Here is a 12,142-nt window from a genome sequence, read left to right as displayed (position 1 = left end):
TACAATATAAGTTTACTAAAGGAGGTAGTATGGTTCATCTATTTCCATGTGTGGACATTCCAACTTTTATATTCATAATTATTTTGGGTATTTATAAAGGAAAATATTTCATAATGACACAAGCCTCACTGAATGTAAGAGTTTGAACAAACATGCAAGCCAGAAAGGAGATCTTGTAAGGCTGTTGCTAGACTTTTAAATATTTATATGCCATCCACAAAGGTTCAGCCACATGGCTTGAGCTGTAGAGCAGCCAGGCAGTATATTTGTAATGTGGCTTTTGTTCTCTGCTACAGCACAGCTACTTTTAATGCTGCATGAGTGGGTGTTTGTAAGGTGACTGTAATTTTTTTTGTAACATTGCTATTAAATTTTAAACCTTTGTCACAGTTAACAAGGTTGGAGAGCATCATATTATTTATATACATATTTGCTAAAGGTTTTGAGGAAACGGTAGATTTTATACAATTTTGATATCTGTGTTAAATGGCATTCACTTCTAGTATTATGTACTCAAGGCAGGAAAACGGCCTTAAATTGGTGCTGCATTTAGAAGCTGAGTTTCTTGTCAATGGGACTTGCTTCTGAGTGAATGTGTAAGATTGCTGTGTAAAAATACTTGCCCCAGCTCTGGAGCATCAGTCCTGTTGCTGGTTTACTATTTCTTCCCTAAGCTACTGAAGTTTGTTGTTCATCAGCTGACTCTACATTAACGGAATTTGAAACCCAAGTGAAGTATTCCGTAATGTAGCAATACTGACTGGTAAGAAAAAAACATTTCCTCCCCCACTTTCATTTTTGCAAATCACATGGTATGTGACAGGCCTAGTCATGGTAAACTAGAAAACTGGTTCCAAAAACATGCTTCGTTTGCTGTAAAACAATAGGCCTCTTCAGGTGTTCCAAATGTGAGGGTATAAGTAAAAATGTGAGGGTAGGCAGTGGGGAAACCTGTCTCCATTTCATTTGCCTTCCATGAAGGCAACTGTTTGCAGAGCAGCTTTTTGCATCCATAGAGAATTTCTAAAAGAAGCAGCAGAAGTGGGCAGAGATAGCTTGCTCATCAACCCATCTCCCTTTTGAAATTTACTTCTGCGTAGAATGCCCGAAGAGTGCTTAGCAGTGAATTGGTTGATTTGGAAAGAAAAAAGTTCACTTCTTAACCATAATATCCTGTGTAGGTCCAGCACGACTTACTGTGATTTGGAAGAAAAGGACTTTTGAAATTGGGCTTGGGTTTAATTAGGATAGTGCTGGAGGCATTGTTCAATTACCTTTATTCACCTTGAGATGAGAGCTGAAAATCATTTGGCTATACAATCATACAAGCGTGTAGTTTTGAGCAGAAATACATTTCCCTTCTGAAGGAGAGTAGTTATCAGAGCTTTGACAAAAAACGTGACCCCAGGTCTTTGCTGTCAATTCTCATTTAGAAACACTGTATTATAGAAATTGGAGTTTTAAGAAAAAGACTCAGTTTTGAAGTAACAGGAAGGCAAGCTACGTGTTCTGTGTCCAAAAAATTCTAGAGTGTTAGCATAACTCATAGAATCAAGTGGAAAATTATTTAGATAACAATTGGGGTGTAGTAAAATGCAAGTGATGCAAAATATATCTGGGAGGAAAAGGAAGGTGGGGAATAAGGCCATTGATTAGAAATAAGGGGGTTGTCCTTTGGAAAATGAGCAAAATCTCAACTCTAGTTTCACTGACAGAAGGCAAGAAATGCACAGAGCTCTCTTTGCTAATTATAGGAAAAGCTCCATAACCACAATGGCTACCTTGCTGGATCCAAGCCATAATGTTTTTCACTACAAAGTTGTGCCTTCTATCTTGTCTTAAATTCTGTGGTGGAGGAAAATACACCCCCCTCCCCGCAAGAATCAGTTAATGATTAGACTTTCATTTTATACCCATCTGTCCTAAATTGTGCACAGTCTAAAATTCCAAACTTAAGTCTAACCTTGATGGCTGCATGCCTACAATCAGTAAAATCATTAGCACAAGGAATCTGCCTGTTACCCATTTCTAAAAAAGCAGAGGTGTGCGATTATGTCCCATTTTAATAGAATTTGAGAGGTAGGTAAGTTGTACTTTAAATGTGAAAGATTACAACAAGTACACTCAGTCACAATTCCATAGAACTATACTCTATCATAGGCTTTTTATATTCTTATTTATATGTACATTTAATAAACATGTAACAATACTCTCAACTAGCACAGTTGAAGCCAATACAAATCTGCTGCATTACATTAAATAGAACTGAACTTTTAGACCTGTCCCAGGGGAAAAAGGTCCAGTTTTTAGCTTGTTCCATGATGGCTCATTTTGTCGTAGACATCCTGGTTTAACAAATGTGAATTTCCCCAAGAAGTTGCTTTAAGAACAGTTAAGATGTAGCTAGTACACTTCTTCTGAATATATCGCATGTCAAGGAATACTTTACCTGAACTTGGAACACCTTTAAAGTACCTAAGTACATTCAAGTACATAACAACTTAGAGGCTGATGTGACTGTAAAATTGCCCCTTCATCATTTAGCCAACCAGTAGGTTATTCAAAGACTGGGTAACTATATCAAATAAAATCTCTCTTTCTCTTCTTACACATTGTGTGGTCTTCTCAGGCTATGGTGCTTGGTGTAAAGCTTTTGGAGAAAGCTTTTCATGCTTATTAAGATGCTCAATCTTAAATTCTCAGAAGATAAGGGCTGGAAGATTTCCCCCCGTGGATCTTCAGTGCAGTTATGATACTCTAGCAATAGATTTCAGTTTGGTTGAGTCTTTTGTGTTGTTTTGACTGTCAATGAGAACGAGAGAAGTCCGTTGATGATTCTCTATTATTTCAGCCACACTGTTGAAGTGCTGGATTGGGAAAACAAAGAGTTCAAGATGGCTTACTCAACGTGGATGAAAACACAAATCTTGCTGATTCAGCCAAAAACTGAATCATCAAGATTTGGGTAAAAAACAACAACTAAACTTTGATTATAATACAGGGGTTTTCATCAGCTGTACGCCATAAACATCACATTTATAAAAAATAAAGGCTTGACATATCTCGCTTTGCTTGTCATAAGTATCTCATATATTAGTTTCACCTTTTAAGTTGAATTACTGAAATAAATGAACTTTTCCACAATATTCTAATTTTTCGAGTTACACACACACACACACACACACACACACACACACACACACACGTGTGTGTGTGCGCACGTGCGTGCATGCTTATAGCTTAGCAGGCTCATTCCAGCACTTGTGTTGGTTTTACAAGGCTCCATTGAGAGTCATATTAAAAAGTGGATGAAGCAGAGCAAAATTTTACTCATGACACTGGAAACTAAATGCTATGAATTAACATTTTGTCTTAAATTTAATGACAGACTGAAGAAAAACACACTTCCACGTTTCATAAAAAACAAAAACTAAAAACATACCTCTTAAAATTTAAAGATGAAATATCAATCAAAAGAACTCAACAATGTCATTTCATTCTCTTCGGAGTGAAAGGATAATCTTTCGTATGGGGTAGTACAGTAAAGTTTTTAACATTTCAAGGACATTCAGTATTTTTAAGTTTAGCTTTTTTAAAAAAGACTAAAGGCTGCATTCTTTACTTGGAGAAAGCCCCATTGAATTGAGTGGGATTTCTGAGTAGATACAGTTAGGATTGCAGCCTTAGGCTGCAATGTGTACTACTACTGTGCTAGCACAAATATAAAGGCTAGCCCCAAGAAAGAATTAAAAATATGAAACAATACTGTTGAGCTCTCTGATTTAACAGTGGATACTTTGACTAATTTTCCAGTTTTGTGAGAAGACAATATACACACTTGCTTTTATTACAATATAATCCCAAAACATTAAATGCACACTTTTTTGGGAGGTGGGTAGGGGGGCAAAAATTACCGTAGTTGCCTGACCAGTAATATGTACTGGTCAGAACTTTCAGAATCAGCGGAGTTTAATTAAAATCTTCTGAAACATAAGAGTAAAATTGGATCGACGGTGCATGACACATTACGGCGGTTGTTAAATCCAGTAATGTCCTTTGTACAGTCAATTTTATGAAGTTGCTAATTAATGATTGCTTGAATCCCACTCAAAAGCAAAATTAATGTAGTGTTGAGTGCTGCCCCACTTATGTAAAGGTTAGCAGAAAAGTTCAAATAGTGCTGTTTCCCCCTCTGTGGGCTTAGTTTCATATTCTAGCACAAAGCAAAGTGTAAAGCAACTGTTCCGAGAGAATAAGATAAGACATCTTTGGATCTGTTTGGCTATTTTCTTCATAGCTTGAAGGGATGTGGCCTACAAGTGGGAATTGTGTGTATCTGTCTCCCATTCAATTAAGTTGTTATCATCCCCACAAGCCCTCACCTGCACAACATCCCTACAGTTTGGATAAATGATAGTATTTTGGTGTGCTTTTCATTTTATTGTCTTTAAGGGGAAAGCTACGGTTAGGAGCTCCCAGTGGGAGTTCTTTAATGAAGGGCTTGATTGTTAAAAAGAACTGCACTCACATTTTAATTAGGTCTCGTTTGGATTTGAATCACCTCCTTTTCTGTTTAGTTTAATGTGTAAGAAAAGTAATAGTTAAATCACTTTTAAAAAAGATTTTCTTTTTATACATTATCATGCCCAGAAGCAATGTAACTAAAATTTCCATCCAAATAAAACAGAAATGCAATCACCTACCTCTTCGCCACTTTTTTCTCTGCCCAGAGCATACTGTCTTGTTGATTCAATAAATCGGATTGGGATGTTATATACTCTCTTGTTATAAAGCACAACAAGTGTATATGGTTGCTTTGAGTCTTGTCCTGAACTCTTCCTTACTAGGAAAGATCCATCCTAGAAGTCATATATGAAAAACAAATACTAATGAGGGTTCATAACACAGAAATTCATTTCCCCCCGTAACCCTTCCTTTCCTAAGATCTTAACAGACTGAAAAATGCTAGCTAATGTGCAGCTCTCCCAAATACTAGCATGGGGGTATTCCAGTTTTCTCATCCCTCTTGGTGTCTACCCAGTTCCCTTGGAAAAAGTCTATTGTTTACCTTCACAATTAACATCAATGGTGATTAAAAGTCTCCGAGGCAAACTGCATTATTGTATCTGAATTATTATATATAGCTTATGCTAGTGTTGCATGTGCTAGTGAGGAAATGGCCTTTGGCCTTTTTCTACAGAATGTGACAAGATAATTTTGTGTGTGTGTGTGTGTGTGTGTGTGTGTGTGTGTGTGAGAGAGAGAGAGAGAGAGAGAGAGAGAGAAAGGGTGTGTGTGTAGAATTTGTTAAGAATATTGCATTCTGTTCTAGAATGCAGGATTCTATGGTTAGGAAGTTGGTTCCTTTCCCAGATTGGAAAATCAGTTTTTCGTGACAGGTTCTACATCAGGATAAATTTTCATCGCATCTAACCATGTACCTATGGAATTGCAACTTCGGATAATACTTCGCTAATGGAGCAAAGTCCAGGACAGCACATGCCATAATACATGTGCCATAATACATGTGTTCATGCTTAAAGGTTCTACAAGACTCTTTCCTGTAGAACAGAATGGGTCCATCAATTTAAACAGATGCAAATAAGAATGATTAGATCCCTATTTTGGTGGTTCCTTCCTTTCATCCCTTACATGGTCTAATGTGCATTTTTGCCTTTATGGTAAACTTACATTACAAGATCAGTAAGGTGGCAATTCTATCCCATTACTCTGTGTCAGCCTGCAGTGAACCCCTCAGCCTTAAGAGACTTGGAATGGTTTAATCTTTGCACAAGCTGGCTGAATTATGCATTGTGAAAGAGCGCTCTGGGATCATTGTTCCCAAATTATATTGTATGAAAAGCCTGTAACTAGTATCATTTGTTCCCGTCAATATGCCTCTTGATGTTTATTTTGTAAATTTCAAATTCTGTTCCCCTTCTATACTTCTAAGGAGTTATGACAAGCTATGAGTGTTTGGAAAATTATTTTTTACCGTGTTTGATTTGTATAATGCATCTTCAGCTGTTTTTCGATCACTTGAAGCCATAAACCATGCTTTACCATGAACGCTGGCATCCTGTGAAAAGGAGAAGCATTTCCATCTGCACACTCAAAAAAAGCACTTATTTGCTATATTGCCTTAACAAACCATGTTAAGATCGGAATGCATATTTAAGACCAGAAGCATATATGAATGAAGAGGCAATGTATAAATTTATAAATGAACCAGCATTTGCCTAGCTTTCAGGCTGGGTTTCTCCAGCCATTCTGGGTGGCTTCCAACAAATGAAAACACAATAAAACATCAAACATAAAAAACTTCCCTATGCAGGGCTGCCTTCAGGTGTCTTCTAAAAGTCACATAGTTTATGTCCTTGACATCTGATGGGAGGGCATTCCACAGGGCGGGAGCCACTACCGAGAAGGCCCTCTGCCTGGTTCCCTGTAACCTCACAGTGAGACGTTCACAAGTGTATATATTTCGTACTCTCAGAATTATTCATGAAATAACCTTTGTTCTATTTTTAAAATGCAGGTTATGAAGAGTTTTTAAATGTAGGTTGCAGAATTCATGACAAAAGAGCTTATATCCCTTACTTAATTGTGTGGCTATCAGTTGTTCCCACACACCTTTCTGCTGTATTTACTGTTATTTCCTAACATTTTGTTAACCACCTTTCTTTTATCATGGAACACAAGACGACCTACCTATGTGGTCCTCAGGAGGCTTCCCATCTAGACCTACACTTGCTTAGTTTCTGCTAGGGTGGCCTTACATGCCTTCAGACCACACACCGAGTATGGTAATTGCAACAGATTTAACTCCTCATAAAGGAAATGAATGTTAAACAGGTTATTTGTTTTAAAAGATTCTTTTTGTCTGTGGTGAACTGGCAGAAGGACCTAATGGAGGACTGGCATTTTATAATAGGAGGAATCTGTTGTACCTCTTCCCTGCATGTCTAGTTTGACAGGTGGGTGAGGCTGCCCACCTGTCTTATCACCTGATGTCACGACGACCCATTTTTGCCCAGGTGGACACAGGCACAGCACTTTGCAAGTGCTGACAACCAGTTTATCGTTGGCACTTGCAAACCTCCCTTTCTGTCCAGCTGAGTTTTTACCTGCCCCACACCTGACATAATATATAACATCAGCTGTAAGGTAGGTGAGTGTGACTTGGCTGAAACAGCCTAGTGTGCTAAATGGGGAGGCTGCTTAGGCCCGGGGCCTGGAAATTCCCTACGGCTGTATTATATCTTGACCAAACGTTTGTGGAACACACTCTCCAATCTCCCTCTTTTTAAAAATGAATTTAAATAGTGTTGTACCTGTTCTGCTGCAGTAGAACCACCTTGCAGGCTACTACTACGTGGAGCACATGAGGTGCGGTTCACAGGTTCTGGGAGTCCTAGGGAAGATACAAGGCAACCTGTAACATTCCATGTTTAAACAAGAGAGGGCTCTGTTATGTAAAATTGCAGCCCCCTTTGCCTATTGCCTTTGCTGTCACGCCAGTCATAAAGACAGTGTGAGAGGAATCTTCCTTAATCGTGCTGAAGATGCATGAATTGGAAACCCACCCCAACTTAAGTCAAATGAAGGAAGGCTTACTTGGCAGCGTTGCTGGCTTCGGAGGCAGCGGTCTGAAACAAACAGAAATTGAGGAAATGCAGGGCGGTGTTACACGTTGCAACTGAGTTAAGTGAGGGAACTGCATTTTGCTCACCATTTCTTTTAACCAGAAAAGGAGAAAGCCGTACAGGGAATAAAGAAAACTACAAAGCAGCAAAAAGGGTGGTATTTACTGTAAAGAGCTTACTGTGGTAGTTTATTTACTTTTTTCAAAGAGGGCCAGATTTGATGAAGTGAAGGGCCTTTTTTTTGGCCTTTTTTTAGGATTGAAGTTGTTGAGGTTTTTTTAGGGCTTTGCCCCAGGAAATAAACTGCCATGGGGGCTGGATTAAACCGACCAGCAGCCTCGATTAGGCCCCCCGAAATGGACTTGGCATGCCTGGCTTAGGCAAACTCACTGTGGCTACCAATGGCTGACAAATTCATGGAGGAGAAAGCTCTCAATGGCTGCTAGTCATGATGGCTGTGTACTGACTCCAGTACCAAAGGTAGTATAATTTTCAACACTGGGGAACGTAAGTGGTGAGATTACTGTTGCGCTTGGGTACTGCTTGTGGGCTTCTTACAGAAACCTGGCTGGCACTTTGAGAATGGGATGCTGGAAGTCCAGCAAGGTCCTTCCAACATGCTTTTTCCTTCGGGGAAACTTATACATCCTTTATACTCCTAAGGAAATGTTCTCCTCTGGTTTATTCCTGGTTATCTTTGAGAAGAAAGTACTCAAGCCCTTGCAGGATCCCCTGTCTGCTGTTAATAAAGACAGTGGTTGTATCCACAGAACCTTAGTGTGAGCAGAAGGCAGCTCTACTTGCACAATTCTCTTTTCTAACTACAGCCTGTTGTATGCTTTGCTTGTAGAAGAAAAGGATGCAGAGCTGCAGTTGGGAGGAGTTAAGAACAGTTGTTAAGATCCAATCCATTATGTTTTGCTGGTGATGCCTGCCCAACTGCTGGAAATATTTGCCGCAAAGAAAAGAGGGGCATCTTCTCAATTGTCAATAGTTTCCTCAAGTAATAGCACTGAAACTCCAACTTGCGCAACGTTGCCAGGAGGTTATGAAACAGTGTTACAAATTTTGGAGTTCACATGCTGTTCCTCTGGTTAAAACTACTTTTCTTGACTTTTACAGTGGTACCTTGGGTTAAGTACTTAATTTGTTCCAGAGGTCCGTTCTTAACCTGAAACTATTTTTAACCTGAACCTAACTTTAGCTAATGGAGCCTCCTGCTGCTGCCGCACTGCCGCAGCACAATTTCTGTTCTTATCCTGAAGCAAAGTTCTTAACCTGAAGCACTATTTCTGGGTTAGCGGAGTCTGTAACCTGAAGTGTATGTAACCTGAAGCGTATGTAACCCGAGGTACCACTGTATTATGCTTGCACCTTGGGATATTTTTTTGTTTTTTTACTCTTTAATTTTAGGTGCTCCAAAGCTCACTTCCCCCTCTTCTGAGGGGGAAAGGCAAAGGCAGTGATTACACTGGTGATCAGGGTCCCAATACAAATACATGGCAGTGTGCTCATCTATGAGGATTTAATGTGCAAATTGTTAAGGAAGACATTTGTACCTAATTTCACCTCTTGCCTAATAATCAGTTGTACCTACTTTGGATTCTCTATCTTTCTAGACTTTGAAACCAGCAGATCATAACTCAGTAGCAAAAATGAAAAAACTAAAGCAAATTATGTGCTTACTTTTGGATGCTGGGTGGGATGGGTGGAAGAGGGATATCATGATTGGAAACGCGCCGGCGTTCAGCTGGTATAGGTTTATCTACATTTGGAAAAAGAGATGCAAATGGGTCTCGGTTGCCCTTGGTGACATACTGTGTAGCTCAGCTTGCATGAGCGGCAAGGACACTACCTTGTGATTTGACCTTCCACTTTCTGCTGTGCTGCAGCTGCAACTAGCGAAGGTCAAGGCACAACAGCTTTTAGTCCTTCATCTGCTCTCTGCTGAGAATCTGGTTTTGCTATCTTCATCTGAATTGTGCCTTATATTACACATCATTCATTTTCTGGCTATAAAGTGATATAAGGTACAATCCTGAAGAGGAGAGTAAAACGGGCTTCTCAGGCTTTCAGTCCTCAGTTCTACAACCAGAGTGGCATTATATGTACAGGTGGAAGGGAAACTGGATACCACTTGCTCAACACCATGCAACGAAGCGAGACTTTTTACCAATTCCATTGCACCTTGTTGAAATGAGCAGAATGAGATGGGTGCACAGTGCACTGTGCCAGAGCTGACTTCAGACTTTGGTGGTGGTCTTGAGAATCCGCATGGTTCACATGCACTTGATAAATTTGCAAAGCAAAAGTGAATAGCCAGGCTCTCTTTAACAGGTTTTACTAGTCCAGATTTCATGACCTGGAGTATGTAGACTGAGTTCAGCACTTTTTGCAAGAAGCCCAGCAAGCAGGAGATGGTCCATCAGCAGATCACTGACTGGTGAACCCCCAATAGACCACTGACCAATCTACTTGCACCGCCTCCCACCCTATAGCACAAATCCAGTCAATACATACTAAACACTTTAGGAGACGATGACATTGCTGGTTGGTACATCTAGTAATTGGATGTGGTTGTAAATACCTTGCTGATTCTACTTTGCAAAAGCTCTCTTGGAATAGAGGGAAATGCCTTCTAGTAGTCAGGCTGTTGTTCCATCTAGCCCAATATGTTCTAACCTAGCTGGAAGCAGTCCTCCATTGACTTGGGAAGAGGTCTTCCACATCTTCTCTTATTTGGTCTTTTCACTGGAGATGCTATGGAGGCGTTTGCTATGCCATTGAGCTACTGTCTACCCCCATCTGAATTTTCGTAGAAGAGTTAGACAAAATCAATCCTGCCTTGAGTGGGATTCAATAGTGTATGTGGCCGTGCAGCACTACAGAGTTTTACGCATTATTAATAAGAAAATGGTAGACAAATGTTTGAACAGTAGAAGTAGTTTACCTTCAATAACATTTAGGTGGTCTCTGTCAGGGAGGCTTGGTTTCTACGGGGACACAGGAAGTAAATTGGGTTAAGATTGTGTGGTAAAATGCCCTTCGACCAGTGATCTGACATCACAACTGACTGAGATCCCTGCTCCCTTCTAGGCTTGTGGTAGAGGATATCCTTCGCTAGGCACTGAAGTACTTTGTAAGAAGAGAAGCACCAAATATCTGCCACAGCAATTAGCTGTAATAAATTTCTGCTCCGTTCAGTAGCACACTGAGGATTTGGTTGTCAGCGGAAGCAAAATTCACTGTACAAATAGCCTCTTTACCATTTAGCGTCGAGAAATTGGAACAACGTGGCTGATTTAGGATAATGGTTGTGTTAAGCACTGTTTAGTATTATGGAACGATTGAAAGTTTTGTTGTATTCTCATTTATTATTCAATGTGTAATAATATTTTAAAAATCAAAATCAACTTACTGATGGCAGTGCTGGATTTGGTAATTTTTTTCTGCAGGGAAAAAAAAAGAGTTATTGCATGTGATTCATAAGCTCGGAGGCAAAAGTGTCACAACATGAGTGAAAAGCATTTTGGTTTACACAAGGGGAATCCACCCCCCTTCCTCCTCCTCCAGCCCCACCTGCCACATCAAGTGCCATGCCTGAGAGATCCTTAGACCTTCCGAGAGCCTTTACAGAGGACTGCAGTGGGAACAGGGAGACAGGAAAGCCCTCTTAGAAGTGGGGAATCCAGCCCATGGAAACCCAACTTTAATGTTGCTCGGCTTAATGGTGATGAGCATTTTAAAAAGAATCCAGTGGGGTCCTTTATATAATGGGTTTAATCCATAGGACAGCCTCTACATTACTGCCTCCAGTACATGCTGAGAGTACATGGAACAGTTCTAAAGTAACATCTTTTTATAACTTACGGAATCCGTGGAAATGGAGATGGGACTGTAGCAGAAGGAGCCTTGAATTCTGGAGCACTGTTGCTGCTGAGATCTGAAAATCCAGACACAATGTTTAGTGCCCCCCGCTTTTTTGGACTACACTTCCATCATCTCTAGCCAGCATAGCCAATACCCAGCAATGATAGGTGTAGAAGTGCAAAACATCTGGAGGTTGAAATACATATGCCACAGAAATATATGCATTAGATACACAGAGAATATTAACAGTGCAGATGTATGAATGTAGCCCCAGTCTCTTAGGATTTCAGTCTAAGTGGAATGAAGGGGGAGGTATGAAATTTGGTGCTAGAGTGGCTTTCAATGCCCTCCAGTCATAGTACAAAAGGCCCCTCAATTGTGTCCAGGGCAGAATATACTTACTGTCTTCATCTTGTATTCCGAGGCTATCAGGTTCCTGAAATCAAAATAACAGTTGTCAGATTTTGGTACTAAATTTTTGATAAGGAGTATTTCATACTAAAAATTCTTCTCTGGGCCTCTGAAACAAACTTAGTATCAGTGATGAAGGCTCAAAATGTGTTGGGCACATAAATAACAACATTTACTTAATAAGAAAAGCCAGATTATGAAACCACAGAAAACTG

General features: G+C 39.9%; 1 protein-coding gene across 6 annotated transcripts in view; it reads right to left on the bottom strand.

Moving 5' to 3' along the window:
* Nucleotides 1-1,260: 1,260 nt before the first annotated feature.
* BLNK (B cell linker) overlaps nucleotides 1,261-12,142 on the bottom strand; it is a 103,128-nt gene continuing 92,246 nt past the window's right edge. For 5 of the 6 annotated variants that reach the window (XM_081912748.1, XM_081912746.1, XM_081912747.1 and 2 more), the window contains 10 exons: nucleotides 11,919-11,952; nucleotides 11,517-11,589; nucleotides 11,065-11,095; nucleotides 10,597-10,639; nucleotides 9,333-9,411; nucleotides 7,618-7,649; nucleotides 7,335-7,414; nucleotides 5,996-6,079; nucleotides 4,704-4,859; nucleotides 1,261-2,867 (listed from right to left, as the gene is read on the bottom strand). In XM_081912748.1, coding sequence (XP_081768874.1) covers nucleotides 2,748-2,867; nucleotides 4,704-4,859; nucleotides 5,996-6,079; nucleotides 7,335-7,414; nucleotides 7,618-7,649; nucleotides 9,333-9,411; nucleotides 10,597-10,639; nucleotides 11,065-11,095; nucleotides 11,517-11,589; nucleotides 11,919-11,952 — 732 coding nt within the window. In that variant the 3' untranslated portion in view covers nucleotides 1,261-2,747. The remainder of the gene's footprint in view (nucleotides 2,868-4,703; nucleotides 4,860-5,995; nucleotides 6,080-7,334; nucleotides 7,415-7,617; nucleotides 7,650-9,332; nucleotides 9,412-10,596; nucleotides 10,640-11,064; nucleotides 11,096-11,516; nucleotides 11,590-11,918; nucleotides 11,953-12,142) is intronic. The other variant, XR_014168640.1, reaches the window with a different exon arrangement.

Source organism: Podarcis melisellensis (genome assembly GCF_964234715.1).
Source record: "Podarcis melisellensis genome assembly, chromosome: 5".
Taxonomy (NCBI): domain Eukaryota; kingdom Metazoa; phylum Chordata; class Lepidosauria; order Squamata; family Lacertidae; genus Podarcis; species Podarcis melisellensis.
This window is presented reverse-complemented; position numbering and strand designations above follow the sequence as displayed.